Raw genomic sequence first — 23222 nt, forward strand, 5'->3', positions numbered from 1 at the left:
TGTCCTTGAAAGTGATCCAGCCCTTGACCTCCCCACGACAACACCCAGACACACTTCAGAAAACTAAAGCACAATGGATTAAATGCCGTATCTTCATAGAGTTAGAAAGTTAGTGCTTAATTTAGAAAGCTATTCTGATTGCCTAGCTTAGAGTATTTTTGCTATGATAGTACACTGATTTTCTACCTTAACTTTATTCAGCGACTTGAAATAGTTACTTAATCTGAGACATACCGTTGTTATCATGATAGTTATGTTCTGTAAAGTCACTGTGGTTGGTGACTACTAAACCATTACTGGGGAATTACAGGGTTAGATTCCTTTGAGAATCTTGTCACCACAGTTTTGTCAACTGATAAATACATAACCTTGTTCAGTGTGTTTATGTGTTTTTGTTTAAAGATACTAATATATAATGTTGATGCATTAACCTTGACCTTGTGGCCAAGTAGCACTGTAAGTCATGCCTGGATGAAGCTTTCTCACACAGATTTTTTCTGTCGGGAACATCCTAGTCGTGCACTTAGGAACACTAGACAACACTTCCACGGTACATCTGGGGCCATTTTAAACGGCTAAATTACCCCAAAACACAAAATGTTGCATTAAATAGACTCTAAAAAAGACAATTATTTATGACAGAGCTAAAACACAAAAGCATCACCTTGCTTAACCTTAGCTGTGAACACACACATCAGGTGAGATGAATTTTTTTTGCTCTGTATGTGTCCACCAGTGACCATTAAAGCACTTTGTATTGATTTTTGAGTTACAAATTATTAGGGAAGTAAATTCACAAATACAGAATCCATGAATAATGAGGATTGACTGTGGAATCTAGCTACCTTATTATATTTAGAATTTATTCTTATAAAAGGTGTCGCTGGATTTAAAAAACAAGCAACAATAACCAAAAAAAAAAAAAAATCTTAAAAGTAGTCCATAGCGGCGCCTGGGTGGCTCCAGTGGTTGGGCATCTGCCTTCGGCTCAGGTCATGATTCCAGGGTCCTGGGATCAAGCCCCAAGTTGGGCTCTGAGCTCAGTGGGAAGTCTGCTTATTTCTCCCTCTCCCTCTGCCACTTTCTCTCCTGCTTCTGCTCTGTCTCTCTCTCTCAAATGAATATGTAAAAAATCTTTAAAAAAAAAAAATAGTCCAAAATTGTTTTAAATTACAATTTGATTGTAAGCTTCTCCTTGGTATGTATTCATTCAGCAAATGTTCATTGAACCTACACTACATTCTAGGTACTGAATGAAGGAATGAATGAATGAATGAATGAAAGCAAGGATTTTTAAACTTTATTGCTCCATACCTAGCAGCTTGCGGTCAATATAAAAATAATAGATGTACCACCTTAATGCCAGGGACATAGTAGGGCTGCAGTAAGTATTAATTGAATAAATTTATTCATAACTGATGGCTGATGACAGGGCCAGTATTAACTAATATTTGTAAATTATAGCTCTAAAACATTTACATCCATAGATATTATCATCCTCATTTTAAAGATAGTGAAGTTAAGCTCAAAGAAATAATTGCTTCATGTTGTTATTCCAGAATTGTTCTGTGTCTATTGCTGCAAAATGGCTAGTAATCATAATTATAAAATAAAATAATTTGGGGATTCTGGACTTTTAATTTCATAATACAAAATTCAAAGAAGTGGAAGCATATATTTTTTTTAGATTCTAAATAGTTGATTACTGGTTAAACTCTGAGAACTGTAACCTCATTGCAGATTGGTTTGACAGTGACTGTGGATATTGAGCCTAGAAGATCTTGTGAGTTTTAGTACATTTTTTGACTTTTCGTTACATGTTAGTAGTATATACATACATATATATTTTTTCTCTTCCAGTTTGCTTAAAAGGCATGCAGTGTCCTCTCTTCATAGTTAGAGAATATTAGTTTTGTATGCTAAACAGTTTTTTTCAGATTTGTAAAATTCCATGTACTTTTAAGAAAATCAAGTGATTCAGAAAACTTGAAAGAAAGAAAATCACCTAAATTCTTTCTGTGCAGAAAAAAACTTACCACCATTCAGTGAAATGATGTGTAAACTCATTTAATCCTCAACAATCTTACGAGTGCTTTTTTTTTTTAATCATCCCCATTTTATACATGGGAAGCCACTACAAAAAGAGATTAAGTAAAATATACTTCATCACAGAAATAGTGAACAGAACTAGAATTTGAAATTAACCTTCTTGGGGCACTTGGGTGGCTCAGTCAGTTAAGCATCTGCCTTCGGCTCAGGTCATGATCCCAGGATCCTGGGATTGAGCCCTGAGTCTGGCTCCCTGCTTAGTGGGGAGCCTGTTTCTCCCTGTCTGCTGTTCCCCCTGCTTGTGCACTCTCTCTCTCACTCTCAAATAAATAAAATCTATAAAAAAAAATAAAATAAAATAAAATTAGACCTTCTTTTTTAAGTAAGCTCTATGCCCAACTTGGGGCTTGAACTCACAACTCTGAGATCAAGAGGTTCATGCTCTGCCAAATGAGCCAGCCAGGCAAAATTAGACATTCTGACTGTGACTGCAGAACCCACGCTTCTAATTGCTGGGCTAGACTATGTCAGTGGAAAAATAGTCAAATAAAAATTTGGGAAAATGTGATTAGATTACATGTTACTTTAAAACACATTTCCATTTTGAACTTCATGTAAATGCTGTTTCATAAGAAGTATATCAGTAACCTATATGATTCCTCCAAAATGAAAGATATAGAATATGAAATACTTCCAAGAGGTTGGATCAGGTTGCCTCTGTAATCATAAATTTAAATTTTAGACTGTTGACTGATTTTATCTAAAAAGGGTGATATTAGCAAAAAAAAAAAAAAAAAACAAACCCAACCTCTCCCACCAATTCCCAATTTTTCTTAGTTTTATTTTATATGATAAAAGGTTTGTAGAATTTTCTTTTCTAGCCGTAAATCCCGAAGTAGTTTAATCTGTTTAAATTGATTTATTGCTGGTTACCAACCCTTTGACCATCATGTCCCCATTCCTTACCACTTGTTTGCTAGGTTTTTTTTAAAAGATGGGATTATAGGTACTATAATTTCTAAATTTAGGTCTGTTCTTTTTTCTTTTTGGGGTGAGAAAGGGAATTTACTGCCTCATACTCATAAGTTCAGAGATACATTAGCTACAAGTGTGGCTGGATCCAGCTACTCAAGCATTTTCATCAGACCTGCTTCCTCTATGTCTCTCAGCTCTACTTTCCTCTGTGATGGCTTCCCTTCCAGGCAGACTCTATTCAAGTGGCAACCTCTGACAGATAGATGCTCCTATCATCACTGAAGTGGAAGATGTTCTTTTCTTTTCTTTCTTTAAGTATAGTTGACACACAGTGTTGCGTTAGTTTCACGTGTACAGAATAGTAATTGGACAACTCTATATATTATGCTATGTTTACCCCAAGGGTAGCTACCATCTGTCCCCATACAACATTGTTACAATACCGTTGACATAGGGAACTATGCTGTACCTTGAGTGTGTACTGTTTTTTGCTTAAAGGGAAATTTGGCTAAATATAATATTCTTCGGAGAAGAATATTGGAGATGAATATTGTGGAGACTCAAGTCTGTTGTCAGCCTTTCTCCCCCCTTTGCATATGAGTTACCTTTTACTCATAGATTCCCAGATCTTTTTTAATATGTGCATTTAATGCTATAAACTCTTTAATTACTGCCTTAGTTTCATCCCACAGATTTTGAGATGTTGTTTTTTCATTTAGTTCAAACTATTTTTTCATTTCCCTTAAGACTTTTTCTTTGACTTCTGGGCTATAGAAGCTGTTTGCTAATTTCCAAATATTTAAGGGTATTCCAGATATCTTTCTATTATTGCTTTCCAGTTTAATTCTGTTTGGGACTGAGAATATACTTTGTAGGATGTCTTTTTTTAGGATTCTTTTTTTAACTTAAGATTTGCTTTATAGTACATGATATGGTCTATCTTGGTGAGTGTAGATATGCACTTGAGAAGAATGTGAATTCTGTTATAAAATATCAGGTCAAGTTGATTCATAGTGCTGTTCAGATTTTGTATATGCTTGCTTATTTTTGCCTATTCATTCCAACAATTAGAGACAATATTGAAACCTCCAACTGTAATTATGAATTTCTCTGTTAATTATTAGTCTCTGCTAATTTGTTAATTTCCTTTTTTGCTTTTTTAGTCCTCTAGCACCTGTTTAAACAATTTGCAATATGAAAATCTCTGTTCATAACTATTGTGGTTTCCATTTTCCTGACTGGAGCCTCACCAGCACGTATAGTCCGTTCCTGCAACGATGCCATATTATCTCAATTACTGTAGTTTCATAATAACTCAGTATGTGACAGGGACATTCCCTTCATCTTACTGTTCTTCAGGAATATCTTGACTATTCTTGACTGTTTTGGTCTTCCATGCTGTCAGGGAAAAAACCCAACTTCATAGAGGATTGCAAGCAATAAACCTGCTACCTCTCATAGGTGCCCAAAGAAGGCAATATGACTTAATGAGTCAGAGCAAAACAGTTACAGCACAACAAATAGCATGGCATCAGCATAATTGTGCTGGTGTCTATTCCAAGTCCCATAGGCAGTGCAATGGCCCCAGATAGATGTTGTGCAGGCAGATAGGTTGTATTGTAACTGAGAAACTTGGTGCCAAGGGCCTACCTCTTTTTGAGTAAGCAGCAAAACAGGATAGCAAACCAGCCAGTCCCCTCCCAGGAGAGGGTAGTTACATGGTGGTCAGGCTATGGTTCCTTTGATCTACTTAGGTGCCTATATGACTACAAAACTGTTTAGTATCAGGAAACAAGCCTTGTACATTCAGCAAAAACTGCAGGGATGCTCGGGGCCAGTGGTGGACTACTTCTCATAACACATATAATTTTAGAATAATGTTAAGTCCTACAAAAAGCCCTGTTGAAATTTTCATTTGAAATTGCATTGTAACAGTAGAAGCTTTTGGAAAGAATGGACACAGTTACTACATATTAGTATTAATTACAGACTTTATATTAATTATGTTAAGTCTTCCTATGCACGAACCAAAGTATATTACTCTATATTTTTATTTATTTATTTTTAAAGATTTTATTTATTTATTTGACAGAGAGAGACACAGTGAGAGAGGGAAAACAAGCAGGGGGAGTGGGAGAGGGAGAAGCAGGCTTCCCACTGAGCAGGGAGTCCGATGCAGGACTCGATCCCAGGACCCTGGGATCATGACCTGAGCTGAAGGCAGACGCTTAACAACTCAGCCACCCAGGTGCCCTATATTACTCTATTTAGATTGTCATATATATTTTCTTATAATGTATAGTACATATATACACACATATATAGTAAAACTTATATAATTTACTACATATAGAGCTTGACCACTGCTAGATTTATTCCTAAGAATATTCTATTTTTTGTTAGTATTGTAAATATTATCTTTTGATTGTTTTAAATATTTTAAGTATTGCTAATGAACAAATACTATTGAGCTTTGTTTATTGATCTTCTATCCAACCATCTAAACTCTTTAATTCTATTTGTAGATTCTTTAAGGTTTTTTATATAAACAATTTTTTTCAGTAGTTAACAGTTCTCTTTTCAGTTACATATACATCTTGTCTTACTAAACTGACTATGAATAAGAAAGAAGGAATGAGGGAAGGGCTATAGTTCTTACACTAGGTAATATATTCCTTAAACATTAACTTAAGAAAATTTTAGCAATCCTATAAGATAAATATTTTTCCTTTTTTTAACAGATGATGAAAAAGGACAGGTTCTGGGAGGTGAGATAACTTATTTAAAGACGTAAACGAATCAACATTCAGTAACCCCCTATGATTTTCAGAAACTGATCTTTGCATTGTTCTATGCTGCTTCCAGATTCAAAGAGGAAAAAATAGTTCTTTTTATTTGAAATAGCTAAATAATAGATAGGGATTTAATGGTAACCTTTAAAAATATCCCCTTTTTTATTTTAACGTGAAGCAATTTTTGATGATTATTTCTACTTTTAGGTGAAAGAATGAAAAGACTCAGGAGACAAGCTGCTGAAAAAGAGAGAAGACATGTTTCGAAGAGTCAGCCAGTAACTTCTAAAACACATCGATCTAGGAAAAAACAGGTATTTATTATATTTAAATAAGACTTAATGGACATTAATTGTGATTATTTCACATTATTTCTGCTCAACCCTAAAAGATCTTGAATGTAAAATGTTTCGACTTCACTATCTTTGATTTTGCCAACAGGCCAATCCACCTGTTCTAAGTTCCAAAAGAAATATTTCACCTGTATTTTTAAAATAGCCTTAAGTTGGGTACTGATAATGACATTTATTTAGAATTATTGTGATACTATCATAAGGTCTATTTATCAATGTAAAGTGGGACTTAAATCCACATTATAAGCTTTTATATTCATATTTTCCTAATAGGGATCCAATTTAAATAAGGTCCTTCTGTGCTTTAAAAAAAGAAGAAACCATTTGATAGGGAATTTTTCTATATAGAAAGTTAAGATGGGTCAGTTTTAGGACTCACTTCATTTCTGCACTCAGTGATTATAGTCCTATGGCATCTGTCCAGTGTCTCAAACCATTGTTTCCTGTATTTTATCTGGTTTTCTAGTTGCTTATAACAAGTAAATAAATCTAGTCCTTTTCTATCACAGCTAGAAGTTGAAGGTGGCCGTGTACTCTTTTCTTATTCTCCTTTAAGATGAGTTTTGTTGTTGTTGTTGTTTTTTCTCAAAAAGCTACTTGTAAATGGTTCATGTTGAGACACTGAGGCTAGGGTCAAATTCCAGGCTACTAGGAATATCTCTTGTGTCTCAAGTGAACATAGCAAGCAATTCCTACTTCTGATTTGCTTCCTGTAAATATTGCTTATCCATGTGATTCCTTATTTAGTACCACCAACCACCTTTATTATTTAGAGCAACTGCAGGTTGAGGGAGGCTCCTGCTATTGGCAGGGTGTGCACCTCAGGCTATGTTTTCTTTACTCTGGAAAATTGCACATCACAGGCTTTCTGAGATCCATAGGCAGAGTGGCTCTGCCCTGCTTCTTTGCATATCTTTTGTCAATTTCCATCAATAGTGTACCCCTTCTACCTATATTATGATTCAGGTCATAGGGTTCTTCAAACTTTTTTAAGAGTTCAGGATTTTATTTCTTTCCTTGATGCTGTTGGGTGAATTCCCAAAGGAGAATGGGGAAATGCCAACCATATGACACTATATGCAGCCAAAAGTCATACGTATTTTTTGTCTTTGAATTTTTGCATTTTGAGTATGATGTACAAAAGTGTAGATATTTTGGCATTTGTCCTACTTTGTGTTCATGAAGTCTCTTGTGTCTGTTTTGGTGTCTGTCATTAATTTTGGAAAATTCTCAGCCATTATGACTTCAATTCTTTCTTCTATTCCTTCTCCTTCTGATGTCCCATTATCTATAGGTCACCTCTTTCGTAATTTTCCCACAGTACTTAGCTGTTTCTCTCTCTCTCTCTTTTTTTTTTCCCATTCTTTTTATCTCATTGCTTTTCAGTTTGGGAAGTTTCTATTTTTAGTTTCAAGCTCACTGATTCTTCATCCATATTTAGTCTGCTAATGTGCCCATCAAAGGCATTCTACATTTCCATTACTATGTGTTGATTTCTAGCATTTCCTTTTGACTCTTCAGGTTTACATTTCTCTGCTTACATTTACTTACCTGTTTTTACATGTTGTCTACTTCTTCTATTAGAGCCCTTGACATTAATCATAGTTATTTAAATTCCCACTTTGATAATTCCAAAATCTCTGTCATAGCCAAGCCTGATGCTGCTTTGTCCCTTCACATTGTGGTTTTTTTGCCTTTTAGTGTACTTTACCAATTTTATGCTGATAGCTGAACATGATGTATCAGGTAAAAGAACAGAGGTAAACTGACCTTTGGTGTAGGATTTTATGTTTGTCTAGCCAGGATTTAGGCTTTATTTCCTATTTGCTGTAGCCATAGATGTCAGAGGCTAAAATTTCCTTGTTTTTGTCTCTTGCTGTCTTTGGTTTTCCCTAAACTCCTTAGTAAGGGTCTGAGGCAGCTCTCAGCTAAGACAATTGATTTATAGGAGCCCAAATAATACAGTAAGATGAAGGAGAGAAGTATTCTCTAGTTTTGTGTGATTTTCAGTGAGTTTGTGTCCTGGACTAAGACCTTCATATGTGCTTCTCAGCTTTTATTTCCCCCTCTTCAGTGAGAAGGGAAGGCTAGAAGGGGCTGAAGTTGGGTATTTCCCTCCTGACATGGAAGGCTAGAGGGGGCTGAAGTTAGGTGGAAATGAGTTGGAGTTGTGGGCCCCACTAAGATTGAGCACCTGGAGTTTCTTAACTCAGGCTTGCCCATAGTAAGCCTCCATCAGTTCATCCAACATAGTTAAGTGTTTCTATCAGTACTGGCTCCAGGTATGAGTTTCTGTTCCTGGTAAGCTGTGATTCTCTGTATCTGCCTTTCTGTTTTTCTAGTTTTTATGGCAGCAGTTTGCCTGTTGACGTTAGTTCTCTGATGGATCTACAAAGAGTTGTTGACTTTCAGTTGGTTTTGTTTTGTTCTTGTTGTGAGGACTGGAGTGATATTTCCAAGCTTTTTGTATGTCTGTCCCAAAACTAGAAGTCTCTGCCTCATATTTTAAGTGATCTTTCCCTGTAGTTCTTCTGGCAACAATTCTGAATGGTATTGTAGGTGTTACTTATAGATGTATATAAAAAAAAAGTTACTCTGGTTTTTTGCTTTTTTGTTTTTTGTTTTTTTGTATTCGAAACAAAATGTGGGTAATCAACTATGTAATTTAAAGAACAGAATATAGATGATATTGTCTATCATTGTTTACTATGCCAAAAAAGAATTCTGTGGCTATCACAAGTGTCTCATTTTATTTTTCACTTTCCCTTGTTGGCTTTTTGAGTGGGACTTTTTTCAGATGAGTGACAGATTTTATCTTATTTCGTGTTAACATTTTGGTTCTTTAAAAAATTTTTATTGCAGTAGTCTGTACCAGATTGGACAGTTTCTCCTTGTTGTATTTTGTCTGTTAAACAGACAAAGGTATTTCTGCCAGCCTCATCCCAGTTTACAAAGAGACCTCCTTTTGTAAATTTATTCTATTAAAGAAGGAAAGTAAATGTCTTTCAACAACAAAGACTTTTCCCCAGAGATATAGTGGAAATTACTATAACTTTTTTTTACTATAAATAGTATCATTTTAAGACATAGACCATTTTTTTTCCTCTGAAAGGCATTAAAAATGATAGACAATTTTCAAATACAAGTTATATAAAAACTTTTTAGCCTTAGGAAAGAAAAGGATTGGTATGTTTTAATTTGTTATGTGCTCTTTGTATCTTTTTGGGTTGTGGGCTTGACCAGGGTTGTTAGGATTTTTTTATTGATTCTGTTTTTAATTTTTCATGGAAAGGAAAAGACAGAAAAGCACAAAGAACACAGATTCTTTTTTTATGTCCTAAACTAGATCATCTTAAACTCTTTGTTAACTGTGTGACATTATGAATGGTATATAGAACAGTAAGGCAAGGATATAAAATGAAGAAATGAAAAAGAGTAAGCAAAAGAGTACACTCATGAAATTGTACTACCCTTATATTTTCTTTCTGTTCTAACACTGAATATTGTTAGCTTGTTGTTGTTAGCTTCTGGGCAGTGCAAACAGGCTGAGGGTGGATTTTGGCAGTAGCTTGCTACCTCTGCTGTATGGGATCCACTGGAAAACACTGCTTAAACTTGTACCCAGGAACCTAAATAGGATTCAGGCAGAGAATATTACTTATTTCTTGAGATAAATGAGCTTTTGTATTGTATCAGACATCATCTGTGCACTCTGTTAAAAGTAATTAATTCATATTTGAACAAGAAAACTGTGTTGTATATATGAAATTTACATAAACCAAGGACTACTTTTTAAAATTGAACAAAACTATAGCAACTTAACAGAAATTCTTGGCGACTGTAAAAACAATATTTTAGGGTTAGTCTGAGTGGCCCCTGAAATGTTATTTAAAATTTTGTATATCTTTGCTTGTCTGTGAGATGGATCCATAGCTTTTATCACATTCTCAAAGATCTATATGACCCCAAAGATTAATAACCCACTGCTGAAGTACTTTTTTTTTTTTAAAGATTTCATTTATTTATTTGAGAGAGAGAATGAGAGAGAGAGCACATAAGAGGGGGGAGGGTCAGAGGGAGAAGCAGACTCCCTGCTGAGCAGGGAGCCTGATGCAGGACTGGATCCTGGGACTCCAGGATCATGACCTGAGCCGAAGGCAGGCGCTTAACCAACTGAGCCACCCAGGCGCCCACCCACTGCTGAAGTACTTTTAATTGGTAAGTCCATCTCTCTCTTTTTTAAACTCCTCACCCACACACGGAAAATTTACATCTCTTTTGGTTTTGCATCAGTGACAAGCAGTGAATTGAAGCTTGTAGGGGTGATGACTGATAAGAGAAGTGGGCTGGGTTGGTCATGGTAGACTACCACAGGAGGATGTCCTCTTTGTCTTTGTCTAGAGATCAATTAGCCATGCGTACCACGCACTCATAGACAGCATGGTTGCCAAGATGTGGCACCTCAGACAAACTTATACAAGGGGCTTAATTATGGTCACTGCCAGTTTTATGGCATTGAGCCATACATAAGAGTTTTCATCTCAGGTTTGTCTTCTTGAAGCCACCTTGAGTTCTTTTTAATAGTGCATCAGACAGCTGAGTTGGAATTTTTTAAATTGTAGTGAAATACACATAATTAAATTTACCATCTTAACTGTATTAAAGTGTATATAGTTCAGTGGCAATAAACACATTCATATTGTTGTGCTACCATTACCACTGTCCATCCACAGAACTCTTTTCAGCTTGCAAAACAAAAACTATTTATCCATTAAACACGGACTCCCCATTTGCCCCTCTCCCATACCTCTAAAGTAGAAAGTAGAACCACCATTCTACTTTCTATCTCCGAGTTTGACTGTTTTAGGTACCTCTCATACAAGTGGAATCCTACAATATATGTCCTTTTGTGTTTGACTTATTTCACTTAGCATAATGTCCTCAAGTTTCATCCATGTTATAGTATGTGTCAGAATTTCCTTACTTTTTAAGGCTAAATAAAATCTCACTGTATTTATATACCACCTTTTGTTTATCCATCCATCCATCAGTGGATAACTTGGGTTACTTCCATCTTTTGCCTGCTAACACTGTTACCAACATGGGTGTACAGATTTCTCTTCAAGTCCCCGCTTTCCGTTCTTTTGGATATATACCACAAGTAGAATTACTGGATCACGTGGTAATTTTATTTAATTTTTTTGAGGAACCACCATTCTGTTTTCCACAGCGGTCACAGTTTTTCATTCCTTCCCACAGTGCATAAGAATTCCAATTTCCCCACATCCTCACCCACACTTAGTATTTTCTGTGGTATTTTATTTTTGGTTTTGTTTTGTTTTGTTTGATGATAGATGTGCTAATGGGTGTGAGGTGATATTTTGTGGTTTTGATTTGCATTTCCCTAATGATTAGTGATGTTGAGCATCTTTTCATGTACTTATTGGCCATTTGTGTATCTTTGGACAAATGTCTATCAAGTCCTTGCTCATTTTTTTTAAGTTTTTTATATCTTTGTAGTAAAACATACATAACAAAATTGATCATCTTAATCATTTTTAAGTGTATGGTTCAGTGGCATTAAGTGCATTCACATTGTTTATGCAACCAATCTCTACAACTTTTTCATATTGCAAAACTAAAACTGTGTACCCATTAAACAATTTCCCATTCTCCCTTCTTCCCATCCCCTGGCAGCCACTATTTTACTTTGTTTCTGTGAGTTTGACTATTCTAGATACCTCATGTAAGCGAAATCATACATTATTTATCTTTTCATGACTTGATGATAAATGGATTTTTAAAGAAAATAGGAAATTCAGCTGGGGAAAGTAATCATAGTCTAGACACAGTAAATAATCACTCAGTCATTTGCTCCTTCAGCATGTCAGCAAAAGGGATAGGTTAGTTGGTCACCTGTAGCAAATGCCAACTATAAGTTTTTTTCTGTGTATGGTGCTAATTTGATTTTTAAAAATTTTCAGCTGTTTTCTCCAAAATAAAATAATATGTTTTGAATTAGTCTTTTTTAGTTGTGTTTTCAAGAATTTGTTTTAGGGAAGATTTGAGGTTTATGGCTGTGTATACTTCGCCTAACATAGAACTGGGTTTTCACTGAGTTCATTAATGAAGTATTAAATATTCATAAGTTCTATTTAGAGATACGTGGGATTAAGAAGTACCAATCTGGGGGCGCCTGGGTGGCTCAGTTGGTTGAGTGTCTGACTTGGTTTTGGCTCAGGTCATGACCTCAGAGTTGTGGGATCGAGCCCCGGGTTGGGCTCCCTGCTCAGCGGGGAGTCTGCTTCTCTCCCTCTGCCCCCTCCTCCGGACCATGCACTCTCTCTCTCTCTCTCTCTCTTCAAAATAAATAAATCTTTTTTTAAAGGGGGGGAATACCAATTTGATAACAACTGTAGAAAAAGCATTGTAAGAGACAGTGTAGGCTTTAAGTCTGATGAATTGGGTTGGGTTAGCTCTCACTTTGCAGCTGTCTGGTCTGGGGCAGCTGAGCCATCTGTGCTTATGTAAAATGAACAAGAATAGTAAGGACCCTGAGAAATCTTGTAAACATAAGCTCTTAGAGAAATCTAAGAAATGTATATGTAAATTCTTCGATCCCTACGAAACTAATACTATTTTGATTAAAAACAATTGGATTTATAATATGTTCTTTAAAGAATTGTTTCTGTGAATAACTGTTCTGCATTTTATCAAAAGGCTTGGCTTTGGGAAGAAGACAAGAATCTGAGATCCGGTGTGAGGAAATACGGAGAGGGAAACTGGTCTAAAATACTGTTACATTATAAATTCAACAACCGAACAGGTGTCATGTTGAAAGACAGATGGAGGACTATGAAGAAGCTAAAACTGATTTGCTCAGACAGTGAAGACTGAATGTGTTTGTAAAAGCTTGACAGAAGGACAGTTAAATACTTTGATCACTGCATTTTGTTTGAAACTTGGTGGTCATTGATGTATCTTAAAATTTTTGTCTAAAGCATTACAGTGTCATTATAGTATCACTTTAATTAATATGAAGATTTATGCTATAAGAGTAAGATTATATGCCATCATTGCATTCTTTAAGAATCTTTTTCCTCTGATAAATGTAAACTTGTTGAACCCTGCTGCTTTCAATAACCCTATCCCCAAATCCTATTCCAATAAAAAAAAAAAATTGAAAACCTGGTAAGAGAAAAAATATTCCTATTAACCTATGCTGTGTCTGTAAGCTCACTTGACCTTTGTAACACACATAAAAATGAAGTTTTTTTAAGACTTGATTTATGGCCTTAATATATTAGTTACTAATACATTTGTATATAGAATGATACATGTACAAAGTAATCCATGAGTTGTAACATTCTTAAATTTTCCTTTCAGTTGTTTTATATAGAGGAGAAAACTTAAAAATAGTAATACCCATAGGAGGACAAAGTTTGTACTATTACCAAGAATAGCTTCATGTCTCATTTAGGTACATTTAACTTTGTTCCAGTGTTAAAACTTTGACAAAGATGGTTTTAAATCTGCCTTTAACCTGGTGCCATAAATACCAGTTTCTTTGATTTTTTTTTTTCTCTATATTTTCATTTAATACATCGATATTGGGCCTAAGTGGTATTCTGTAAATGCTTAAATTAGTGTTACCCATGGTAATTTTGATGTCTATGATAATTGCTAAATAAATAAGGTCATCCATATCTTACTGAACAATTTTGAGTTTTCACCAGCATTTTATTCTTTAGAGAATTTAGTCATAAACTAAGAATTACTTAGCATTTTGAGTTACTTGTGCTTTATGCAATGAGTGGAAATACTGAAGTATTGGTGTACAGAGTTAAATGGTAGTATTTTAATAATTTATATTTCATTTTGTATTAAAGTCGCATACATTACTTTCCCATTGTTCCTGAAGTTATGTCTTTATACATATAGTAAACAGAAATATGGATAATTACTGTATGCTTCCTGACTCCATCTATCCTATTACACCACTAGTCACTGTCACTGTTTATTACAGACATGTTGATGGTTAGTGCCAAAGCTAGTGACATGAACCAAAATGGACCTGTAAGTAAACCTCATTCCAAACATACCATAAATCATCAAATCCTGAGTTTCCGCTAACTGGGAGATGCCCCATTATTTTATGTACCACTAAAAAAGATCAGTGTAATTATACTATAGTATGGTGCTTTCTTGAGAATTTTATTTTACTTCTTAAAAGAGCCATTTTAGATTTATTTAAAGATAAATTTCTGTCATATAACATGGATGCATATAGAAAGGGAAGCAAAATAAGTTGGATAATGTGTTTCTAAAACTTCCTCATCTTAAATCTGAAATCTGAATTTTTTTAATTAAAATTTTTGAGGTAATTGTAGATTCATATGCATTTGCTAAGAAATGATACAGAGAGATTCCTTGTACTTTTGTTCCTCCGATTTTTCTTCCCTTCAATATTCATAAAACTACAGCATATTGCCATCAGGATATTGATACAATTCACCAATGTTATGCACATTTCCCCAGTTTTACTTGTATGGTATGTGTGTATTTAGTTCTAAATAATTTATCACTTGAGTAGGTTCATGTATTCACCACCATAGGCAAGATCCTGAGCAGCTCCAACACACAAGGATCCCTTCTGTTGCTGCTCCTCTCCCACCTGCATCATTCCTCCAACCCCTGGCAGCCACTCATCTGTCCTCCATTTCTAAAATGTCATCTTTTTATTTTTATTTATTTTTTTATTTTTTTAAAGATTTTATTTATTTGAGAGGGAGAGTAAGCATAAGCAGGGGGAGTGGCAGGCAGAGGGAGAGAGAGAAGCAGGCTCCCCGCTGAACGGGGAGCCCGATGGGGGACTTGATCCCAGGACCCTGGGATCATGACCTGAGCCAAAGGCAGTCGCTTAACCAACTGAGCCACCCAGGCGCCCTAAAATGTCATCTTTCTAAAATGTGACATAGTGACATCACCAAAGATGGTGGAGTAGGGAGCTCCAAAGACTTCTCCCTTTACTGAGACAGCTATTAAGCTGACAAAAACTGTTAAAATCTAATTTTTGAAACTCTGGGATACAATCAAAACCTAAAACAACTGGAACATTGCTTAATAAAGAGGCACTAAGTTTTGTGAGGAATTCTTGGTGTGGCTTGATGGTGCCAAAGGGGACGCTTTGTTCTCACATTGTTGTGTCTTGACCTGTCTGGCATTTCCCCGAGGGTTTAATTCAGAAATTTGCCTTTGTTCCCCTCTGAGCTCTCTAGGCTTTAAAAACCTATTACCTACAGCTGTCTAGTGTCAGAGAGATGCCACACAAACCAGAAGTCTGGGGAGGAAGATACAAGGGGGTGGGGGGTGGTGGTGTGGGGTTAAGAAAGGCTTTGAAGGACTCGAGTAAATTAGGGAATCCGGAAGGCCACCCGCATGCCCAGTACTGCACAGTCTCAGAAAAGACTTGGGAGGACGCTAGGCCTCCACCTCTGATCTTTGAGCTTCACAAGTACAGGAGGTGAAGGATAAAGCAGAGTTGTAAGTGATCCGGCTACCCGTTGAATGAGTCCGAACTCAGCCAATCTGTTAAGGCCAGGAAAATAATCTTGTTTTTCTTTTTGACTTGAGACATCTAAGGAAATTAAATGAAATAACTCTAATTTTTTGGCCTTTCTTCTTTCAATTCGTGGATGTAGCTGTAGTTTGTTCATGTATACAGTAATATATGATTGTATCACATTTATGTTGTTAAACATTTGAGTTATGGAAATAAAGACCACTCAGAAATTTAACCATTCAGGCTGTTTATTCAGAGCTTGCTCTAGCAAGGGAAGCAGCCACGGACTACTTGACGCAGGCTGAAGTTTGTAATGGGAAAGCTTTCTAGTGAGAAACAAAGCTGCAGGCATGCTCTGACTGGAGGTCATTGGCATGAGGAAGCTGGAGCAGCACGCATCTTATGTGATTGTTTGGGGGAACATACCTGCCTTTCTCTGCTCGGTCCTGAGTTTGGACAAAAAATCAGGATGTTGGCAGTCATCAACTGAGTCTCTACCATTCTGAGTGGGTGGCTGCAGGGGCTTCATTCAGTGCCCTAACCTGGTTGCCGCAGAGGTCATGGGTCAGTTTGTTGTCATATAAGGTCTACCCATTGTCCATTTTTATATTCCGGCTCAGAGTTATTTCAGTTTATTGCTGCAAGGCTTTTCCAATTTACATGAAGTCTAATATTAGGAATAATATTAACTCCTAAATAAATGGAAAAGCTGGGTATGATACTGTAATCCCTAGAGCAACCATTTTAAAGAAAACATAGCCAACAGATAAATTAAAAATGGAATATTAAAAATTATTCAAATAATTCAAAAGAAAGTGAAAGGTAGGGGAAACAGGAAGCAAAAAGAAACCACAGGGACAAACAAGAATTGGCACACTGGAATCCAAACACATCAATAATTATATTAAATGTCAGTGGTCTGAGCCTGGGATTGGCAAGATTTCTCTATAAAGGGCCAGATAAAATATTTTAGGCTTTTTGGGCAGAACGGCCTGTCAAGTCTGCTTGGAATTAGTCATACACATGAATACTAAATGAGTGGGTGTGGCTGTATTCCGGTAGAACTATATTTACAAAAACAGCCTGCAGCAAGATTTAGCTTGCAGGCAGGCTGTAGTTTGCTGGCCCTGGCCTTGGAGTTCTAGATTTTGTTTTCTTTAAAATATACAGGACTTTGTTCCAGGAAGTAGTTACTTTTGAAACTGGGAATGTCTTTTAATTCTCATTTTCTTCCTTCCAGGTTTGGAAATTTCCAAGTTGGGAACCACTTTTAAAGTAAATTAACAGCGTGGGGTTTCTAAAGACCAGCCTGGTGATGAGAATCTTGGGTTCAGATTCACAAGACAGCAGACTGTGGTGACAGCCTTCATTAGGCCAAGGTAATGCTCCCACAATTCCTTAGGGAGAAGGGGGCCGTTTTGGATTTACTTCCAGCTCAGTCTTCCTCTAAGAATACAGTCTTTTGGCATCTTTGTTTAATTATACCCCACCTCGGTCTGGCCTTGGGCTTTGCTTTCTGCCCCCATTTCGGAGCAAGAGAAGACGGTAACTACTGGCTCTATGTGGGCCCCTCCAACCTCTGCCGAGTGGTGGCGCACAGCTACTGCAGGTGAAGAGGCTGGCAGAGGGTACAGGTGGTGCTGGTCTGGAAAAGCAGCCCGCCATTACCGGGCGGTGTGGGGACGACCGAGCTCATCCACAGGGCTCCCACACTACGTAACAGGACCGGAACTGGAAGGGAGGGGTCTTGCTGTCCCCAACACTTGGAGTCACTCCAATGCCCTCTGTTGATAAAGCTTAACCGTTAATGTCAAGAGTTGTGGGCAGGAGTTCTAGCTCTAGGATCACAAAGCAGGGCAGAGAAAGGGATTTGCAGGTGAGAGCCAAAAAATTGTTTTTGTTGTTTGTTTTTTTTTATTCACCCCTCCCCACCACATAACACCTTCATATGTCAAAATACTTTAAAGCAAGCCTTCACTTAAACCTATCCTGTGTTGAGAGAGCAAAAATAAAAAGATATTGTGACACAAGAAATGTGATGGTTTATATAATCTACACCTCTCAAAGGAAAAGAATACTTTTTCAGTGTCTTTGTTTTTTACAAGAAAATTATTTAAAGAACGTTTTCCCTTCCACTTGAGTCCTTGAAGAGCTCACATCTGTCTTTGTCTTTATAAATTTGTGAGAGCTTTACTTTGCATGGATTATAACTCTTGCAAAACCCTGATGAGGCAGAACAGTATTAATAATTCCAGGGCACAAATGAGGAATCAAGCTTCATTTATTCTGACTTGCATTGGCAGAATCACATTGGTGACAGAACTTTTTTTATACTGCTGATGTCCCGCAATTAAAAGTTTTATCAGAAAAAAGGGCAGAATTCTCTTCCCTCTTTAGTCCAGGAATGTTGATGTCCCTCATAAAAAAGCCCAGCTCAGTGTTCTCAATACCAGTGGAACTTGGCAGCTGCAGCAGCAAGTAAAATGTACAAGAATTCCTCAAAATACACCTGTAATTGAAGTGTATTTTTCACTGTCAAGAATTTGTTCATTATTTCAGAGATGCTATTTTAAGTCTAAGGCTTTCTACCACTACCAAGTGGATAAAAACAACAGTTAATAACTTTGATATCAGAGTTGTTATCCAAATGAATCCTGTAATGAGTCCTTTTGCTTATGCTTCCATATCTTGATTACTTATGCTTGGCTGTTGCTATTGCCGTAACTCCCCAATAGGACACAGGAGACATTTAACTCGCCTCACACCTCCACCTTCCTTCCCTCCCATGCTCCTCTTGAGCTTCCTCCAATGTATTTCTTCTTTGAGTTACTAAAGCTTCTCTTATGCCATCAGCTGTAGACAGGATTCCTTGACTCCGATGTAGGATGAGGAAATCAGGACCCCTAAACTCAGCACTTCCGCTCTCCCCAGCTTCCCATGCCCATCCCTATTACATTGCCAAGGATTCTGTTTGTTTGGATTGGTTTGATTGATTTTTAGCATTCAGTTTAACAATTATAGTGAAATATTTCATGCTTTAGATATGGAGTAACTCTAAAAAATCAGAAAGCAATAAGCCTGTATTATGACTATACCATGTATTCTTCACATGAGATCCTAGAAGTGTGACTAACTCAAAAAATGTAATCTTGTAATCATGAATTCCTGCAACTCAAAGAAATGTCAAGGTAAATTGTATTCTCTCTCTCTCTCTCTCTCTCTCTCGTTGTGTCTTTCTATCCATCCCTCCTACCTTAGTAGCTCAAAACCATGCCACATTTTAGTTTGCTTCACATTTTGACCATACTTATATTTTCAGTTTTTTCTTGGAATTTTTACTTCCATTTTTACTAAAGTAATCCATGTTCATAGTTTTAAAAATAAAATTGTTCTACATGGCTTAAAGCGGAAAACATTTCTTCCCTTCCACTGCCTTTCAATTCTCCCTAAAGGTGACCATTCTCAACTTTTTCAACTCTTGATTCTCAAGTGAGCATATTTTTTAATAAAAATATGCTCACACTGCTGTTTATTTTCCAGTTTGAGATATTAGATTATTGACCTCCCCCACTATATAGGGTGAGGTTTTAGGTCTCTTGCATGCTCTCCCCCCAGCCCCTGCAAACACACACATTGCACCATACATATGCTTCTCCTCCCCAGTTCTTCCAGAGTATTTGTATCCATTTTTGGTTAAGTCAGTAATCAGTGTTTGTATTATTATAGTTGTATTATTAGAGTTTTCCGTTATGTACACCTGAGCTGTGTGTACCCATCATTTATGATCTCCAAATTCTCTGACCCAGCTGAAAAATCTCTGAATACACTGTGAAATATATCAGATATTCTGTTGATTTCCTTGTTTTCTGGGTGACCTCCTTCCTCCTCTCTCATGCGTCCGGCTGCCCTCCAGGCCTGCTGCACAGCTGTCAAGCTCACATGTCCCTTTATCTCTGTCTGGGGGATCCCAACCATCTCTCCTGCATGGGATTTCCTACTTCCTGGACCCTCTCTTATGGTTTATACCCTCATTTACGTAGAGCTCCTCTTCCTGTACCTTCTCAAGAAAAGATGCATAGAATGGAAAACTATTATCTTACATGTTTGACAATATTCTTATTCTATCCTTGTATTTGACTAACAATTTTACTGGATATAGAATTTTAATTTGGAAAATATTTTCTCTCAGAATTTCAAAGGCATTGCTTTCTTGTCTTTAGGGTCAAATATTGCTTCAAGTGGTCTGCTAACCATTATGGTTACTGATCCTTTGCATGTGACCTACATTTTTCTCTCTGGAAGCTATTAGAGTCTTCTATGTGTCCAATGATCTAGAATTTCATGGTAATGTGCTTTAATGGGAATCTTTTTTTTTTTAACTAATGAGACAGACACTCAGTGGCTTTGGCAATGTATATGCTAAGTTCTGAAAAATACTGTATTATTCTTGAGTAATCTCCCTCCTAGTTTCTTTGTACTCTCTTTCTAGAACTCCCATTATCCAGATGTTGGATCTCTTTGATCTTCTAATTTTTTATCTTTTGTCTCCTTATTTCTGTGTTTAATTTTTTTGTCTGCTTTCTGGGGAAAATGTTGCTTAACTTCCAAATGTTACATTTATCTATTATCAATCTTTCTAATATCCAAGAGGTTTTAATTGCCCTTTTTAAAGAAGTTTTAATGTTTCCTTCTCTGAGCATCCTGTTCTTACTTCATGTTGATATTATTTCATCTCTTTTGATCCTGGTATTGTTTATTGCCTCTGAGTTTTGTTATATTGCTTTTTTTCTATTTAATTTTGGTTTCTCTGTTTGTTAGTGGTTTTCCTCAAATATCTGCTTGTCCTGGGCTGTTCATTTATATTTATGAGAGAGAATGAAAAAGCTGACAGAAGGGATGCCTGGTCAGCTCAGTCATTAAGCATCTGCCTTCGGCTCAGGTCATGATCCCAGGGTCCAGGGATTGAGTCCCGCATCGGGCTCCTTGCTTAGCGGGAAGGCTGCTTCTCCCTCTCCCACTCCCCCTGCTTGTGTTCCTTCTCTCGCTGTCTCTCTCTCTGTCAAATAAATAAATAAAATCTTAAAAAAAAAAAAAATCTAACAGGAGGCTCTGTGAGCACTGATGGGTGCTCCCATGTCAAGATCAAGGTATCCCTGTATAGTGATGGGACAGGAACTTGGCTATTTTAGCTGTCAGTACCTGCAGTCGTTTCTCTTGGATGATCGATTTCCTCAGAGAGGAATCTAACAAACTGCTGTGAGCAGATGAGAGTGGGAGTGTGGGAGGGGAGTATACACCCCTGGTTGCAGTATTCTCAGAGCATGTGGAGGAGAGACCTGGGGGTCACCATTCAGAATGGAGACTCACTCAGTTTCCGTTCTCAGTTGCTGTCTCTGGTGTTTCCAATCTGGAGTCCCTCCCAAGAGTAGACCTGTCAGGCTATTGCCTGGCTGGAGAGAATTTAAGGCTCTGTTTCTTATACCAACTGTCAACCATTCCATTAAAGGAAATATCTGGAACCTTTCCAAGGTGCTGTAAATTACCTTGCTCATCCAGATTCACTCCGGTAGGCATTTGGCTTTCCCCTCTCTTCTTAGACAGCCATCTGCTTTTCTGGTCCAAAATCTGGTGGCCATCCCTTTCCTGCTATCTTTGTCTCTCTTGATCCTCTTATCGTTGTATTTTTTATCTTTTTAAAAAAAATCCTTCAACTGTAAGTTTATTGGGAATTGGGAGGCAAATATATGTTCAACCTGCCATGTTTAAATGAAAAAAAAAAACAAAAACAAAACCCTATTTAGGACTCTCATAAAGCTTCTCTGTCCTTGTACTTCTGAAAATCTGTATCTTGCCTTCACACTTTATTAGTAGTTTGGCTGACAGAGAATGCTAATTTCAAAATTATTTTCCCCTTGGTGCTTGGAGGCTTTATTCCATTAGACCTCAAGCATCCAAGGATACTGATGAGAACACCGTGGTCTTCCCATGAAAATTCTTGTTCCTTTGTAGATAATCTGGGTTTTCTTTCTCTTTCTTCTTTATCCTCGATTTTAAATTTCACAAATTTGTCTCTAGTGGTAGGATGTTTAAAATCCATCTTGTTTGCTGTTCAGTGGGACCTCTCCACCCCAGGAAGAACGGCTCTCACCTCTGATTCCACCTTCTTTTCTACATGTTTTAAAGGGTACACTCTTTCTGTTTTGGTTTAGCCATCAGGAGAAGCCAATTTTCTTGCAGTCTTCAAAAAAATTCTTCAAAGTTTCTGATTTTGGGGTGATTCCTACCACCACCTCCGCCCTCCTCATCTATGTTATGGACTTCTCTGCTGTGAATCCTGTAATCTCAATTGGATTTGGGGAAGGAGAGAGAGTAAATGTGTATCCATTTGTCACTAGTCTAGACGGTTCACCTCTCTTTCAATATGCTCAGCACCTGATTGCTTATACCTCAGAATGTCCAGGTCTTTATTTTCTAAGTCAACTTGAGTTATTTATATGAATATTCACTAGAAAGTTCTTAGAGAATATAACCAGTTTTATTTTGCATCATTTTTGCGTATAACCAGAAAAGATGGCTAAATTATTGCTGTTGATATTTATGTTTAATTATAGCATTCTCAAAAACATCCCAAGAAAGATCCTAAAAAGAGAATGGTGTGATTATAATTTACCTTGACCCTTTTTCTTTTCTTTTTTTTTCCATCTCTTTATCATTCTCCCCTTCTGAGTGATCATCATCCCTAATTCCTTTCTTCATCTTTCCTGGGTGTGTGTGTGTGTGTATACACACACACACACACACATACATATATGTAATTTTTTGGTATATTTATTTTTGTTCAAATTACCACATACACTTTTGAAAAATCAACCTATTAAGTAATTCTAGGGTACGCCTATCACTGTAGAGTGCCTGTGGCAGGGAACCCAGCCCTTTGGTACTCAATGAGAAAGAATACTGAAGAGGTCTTAAATACTTTGATCTTTAACCTTGAAAATAAAACTTTTGGTTCTTCCTTAATCTCTTGGACTACAATTTTCAGTTCTGAACTGTTTCCTTGGACTCTGCTAGAATTAATAACAAGCTTTTCAAAAACACTAATAGTTAAGTCTTCTAGCCTATAAAGTTCTCAAGAATAGAAATAACAAAAATATACTTCACTATGAAAGTAATAAATGGCCAGCACTAAAAACTAAATACATAAGGTGAAAAATGATTTTATACAACTCAAATACGTTAAATGATATAACACACCCTGGAACCATAAATACAGCATAGCTTTATGGCTGATAGTCTCCATATGTATGCCTGTCAATTCTGAGGGGTTTTTTAAATTTTGTTTTTGGTGAAATTTTGTTCATTCTCTGACCAGTCCAGAAAATGTGGGTATTTTCAAGTCAAACAAGTAAAGACCTCTTAAAAATGTGAACAGAGATTTTATTAACTGGTATAAAAATTTTAATTAAGTAACATTAAAATTACCCAGGTATA

At 36.7% G+C, this 23222-nt stretch overlaps 1 protein-coding gene across 3 annotated transcripts in view; it reads left to right on the forward strand.

The window, feature by feature from the left end:
• TERF1 (telomeric repeat binding factor 1) overlaps nt 1-15966 on the forward strand; it is a 36162-nt gene extending 20196 nt beyond the window's left edge. For 2 of the 3 annotated variants that reach the window (XM_073892890.1, XM_073892889.1), the window contains 3 exons: nt 5766-5792; nt 6024-6130; nt 12890-15966. In XM_073892890.1, the coding sequence (XP_073748991.1) occupies nt 5766-5792; nt 6024-6130; nt 12890-13066 (311 nt within the window). In that variant the 3' untranslated portion in view covers nt 13067-15966. The remainder of the gene's footprint in view (nt 1-5765; nt 5793-6023; nt 6131-12889) is intronic. The other variant, XM_025870718.2, reaches the window with a different exon arrangement.
• The last annotated feature ends 7256 nt before the right edge of the window (nt 15967-23222 follow it).

The sequence above is a fragment of the Callorhinus ursinus genome, unplaced genomic scaffold, assembly GCF_003265705.2.
Source record: "Callorhinus ursinus isolate GAN/ISIS: 27379988/994484 unplaced genomic scaffold, GSC_fseal_2.0 scaffold5, whole genome shotgun sequence".
Taxonomy (NCBI): domain Eukaryota; kingdom Metazoa; phylum Chordata; class Mammalia; order Carnivora; family Otariidae; genus Callorhinus; species Callorhinus ursinus.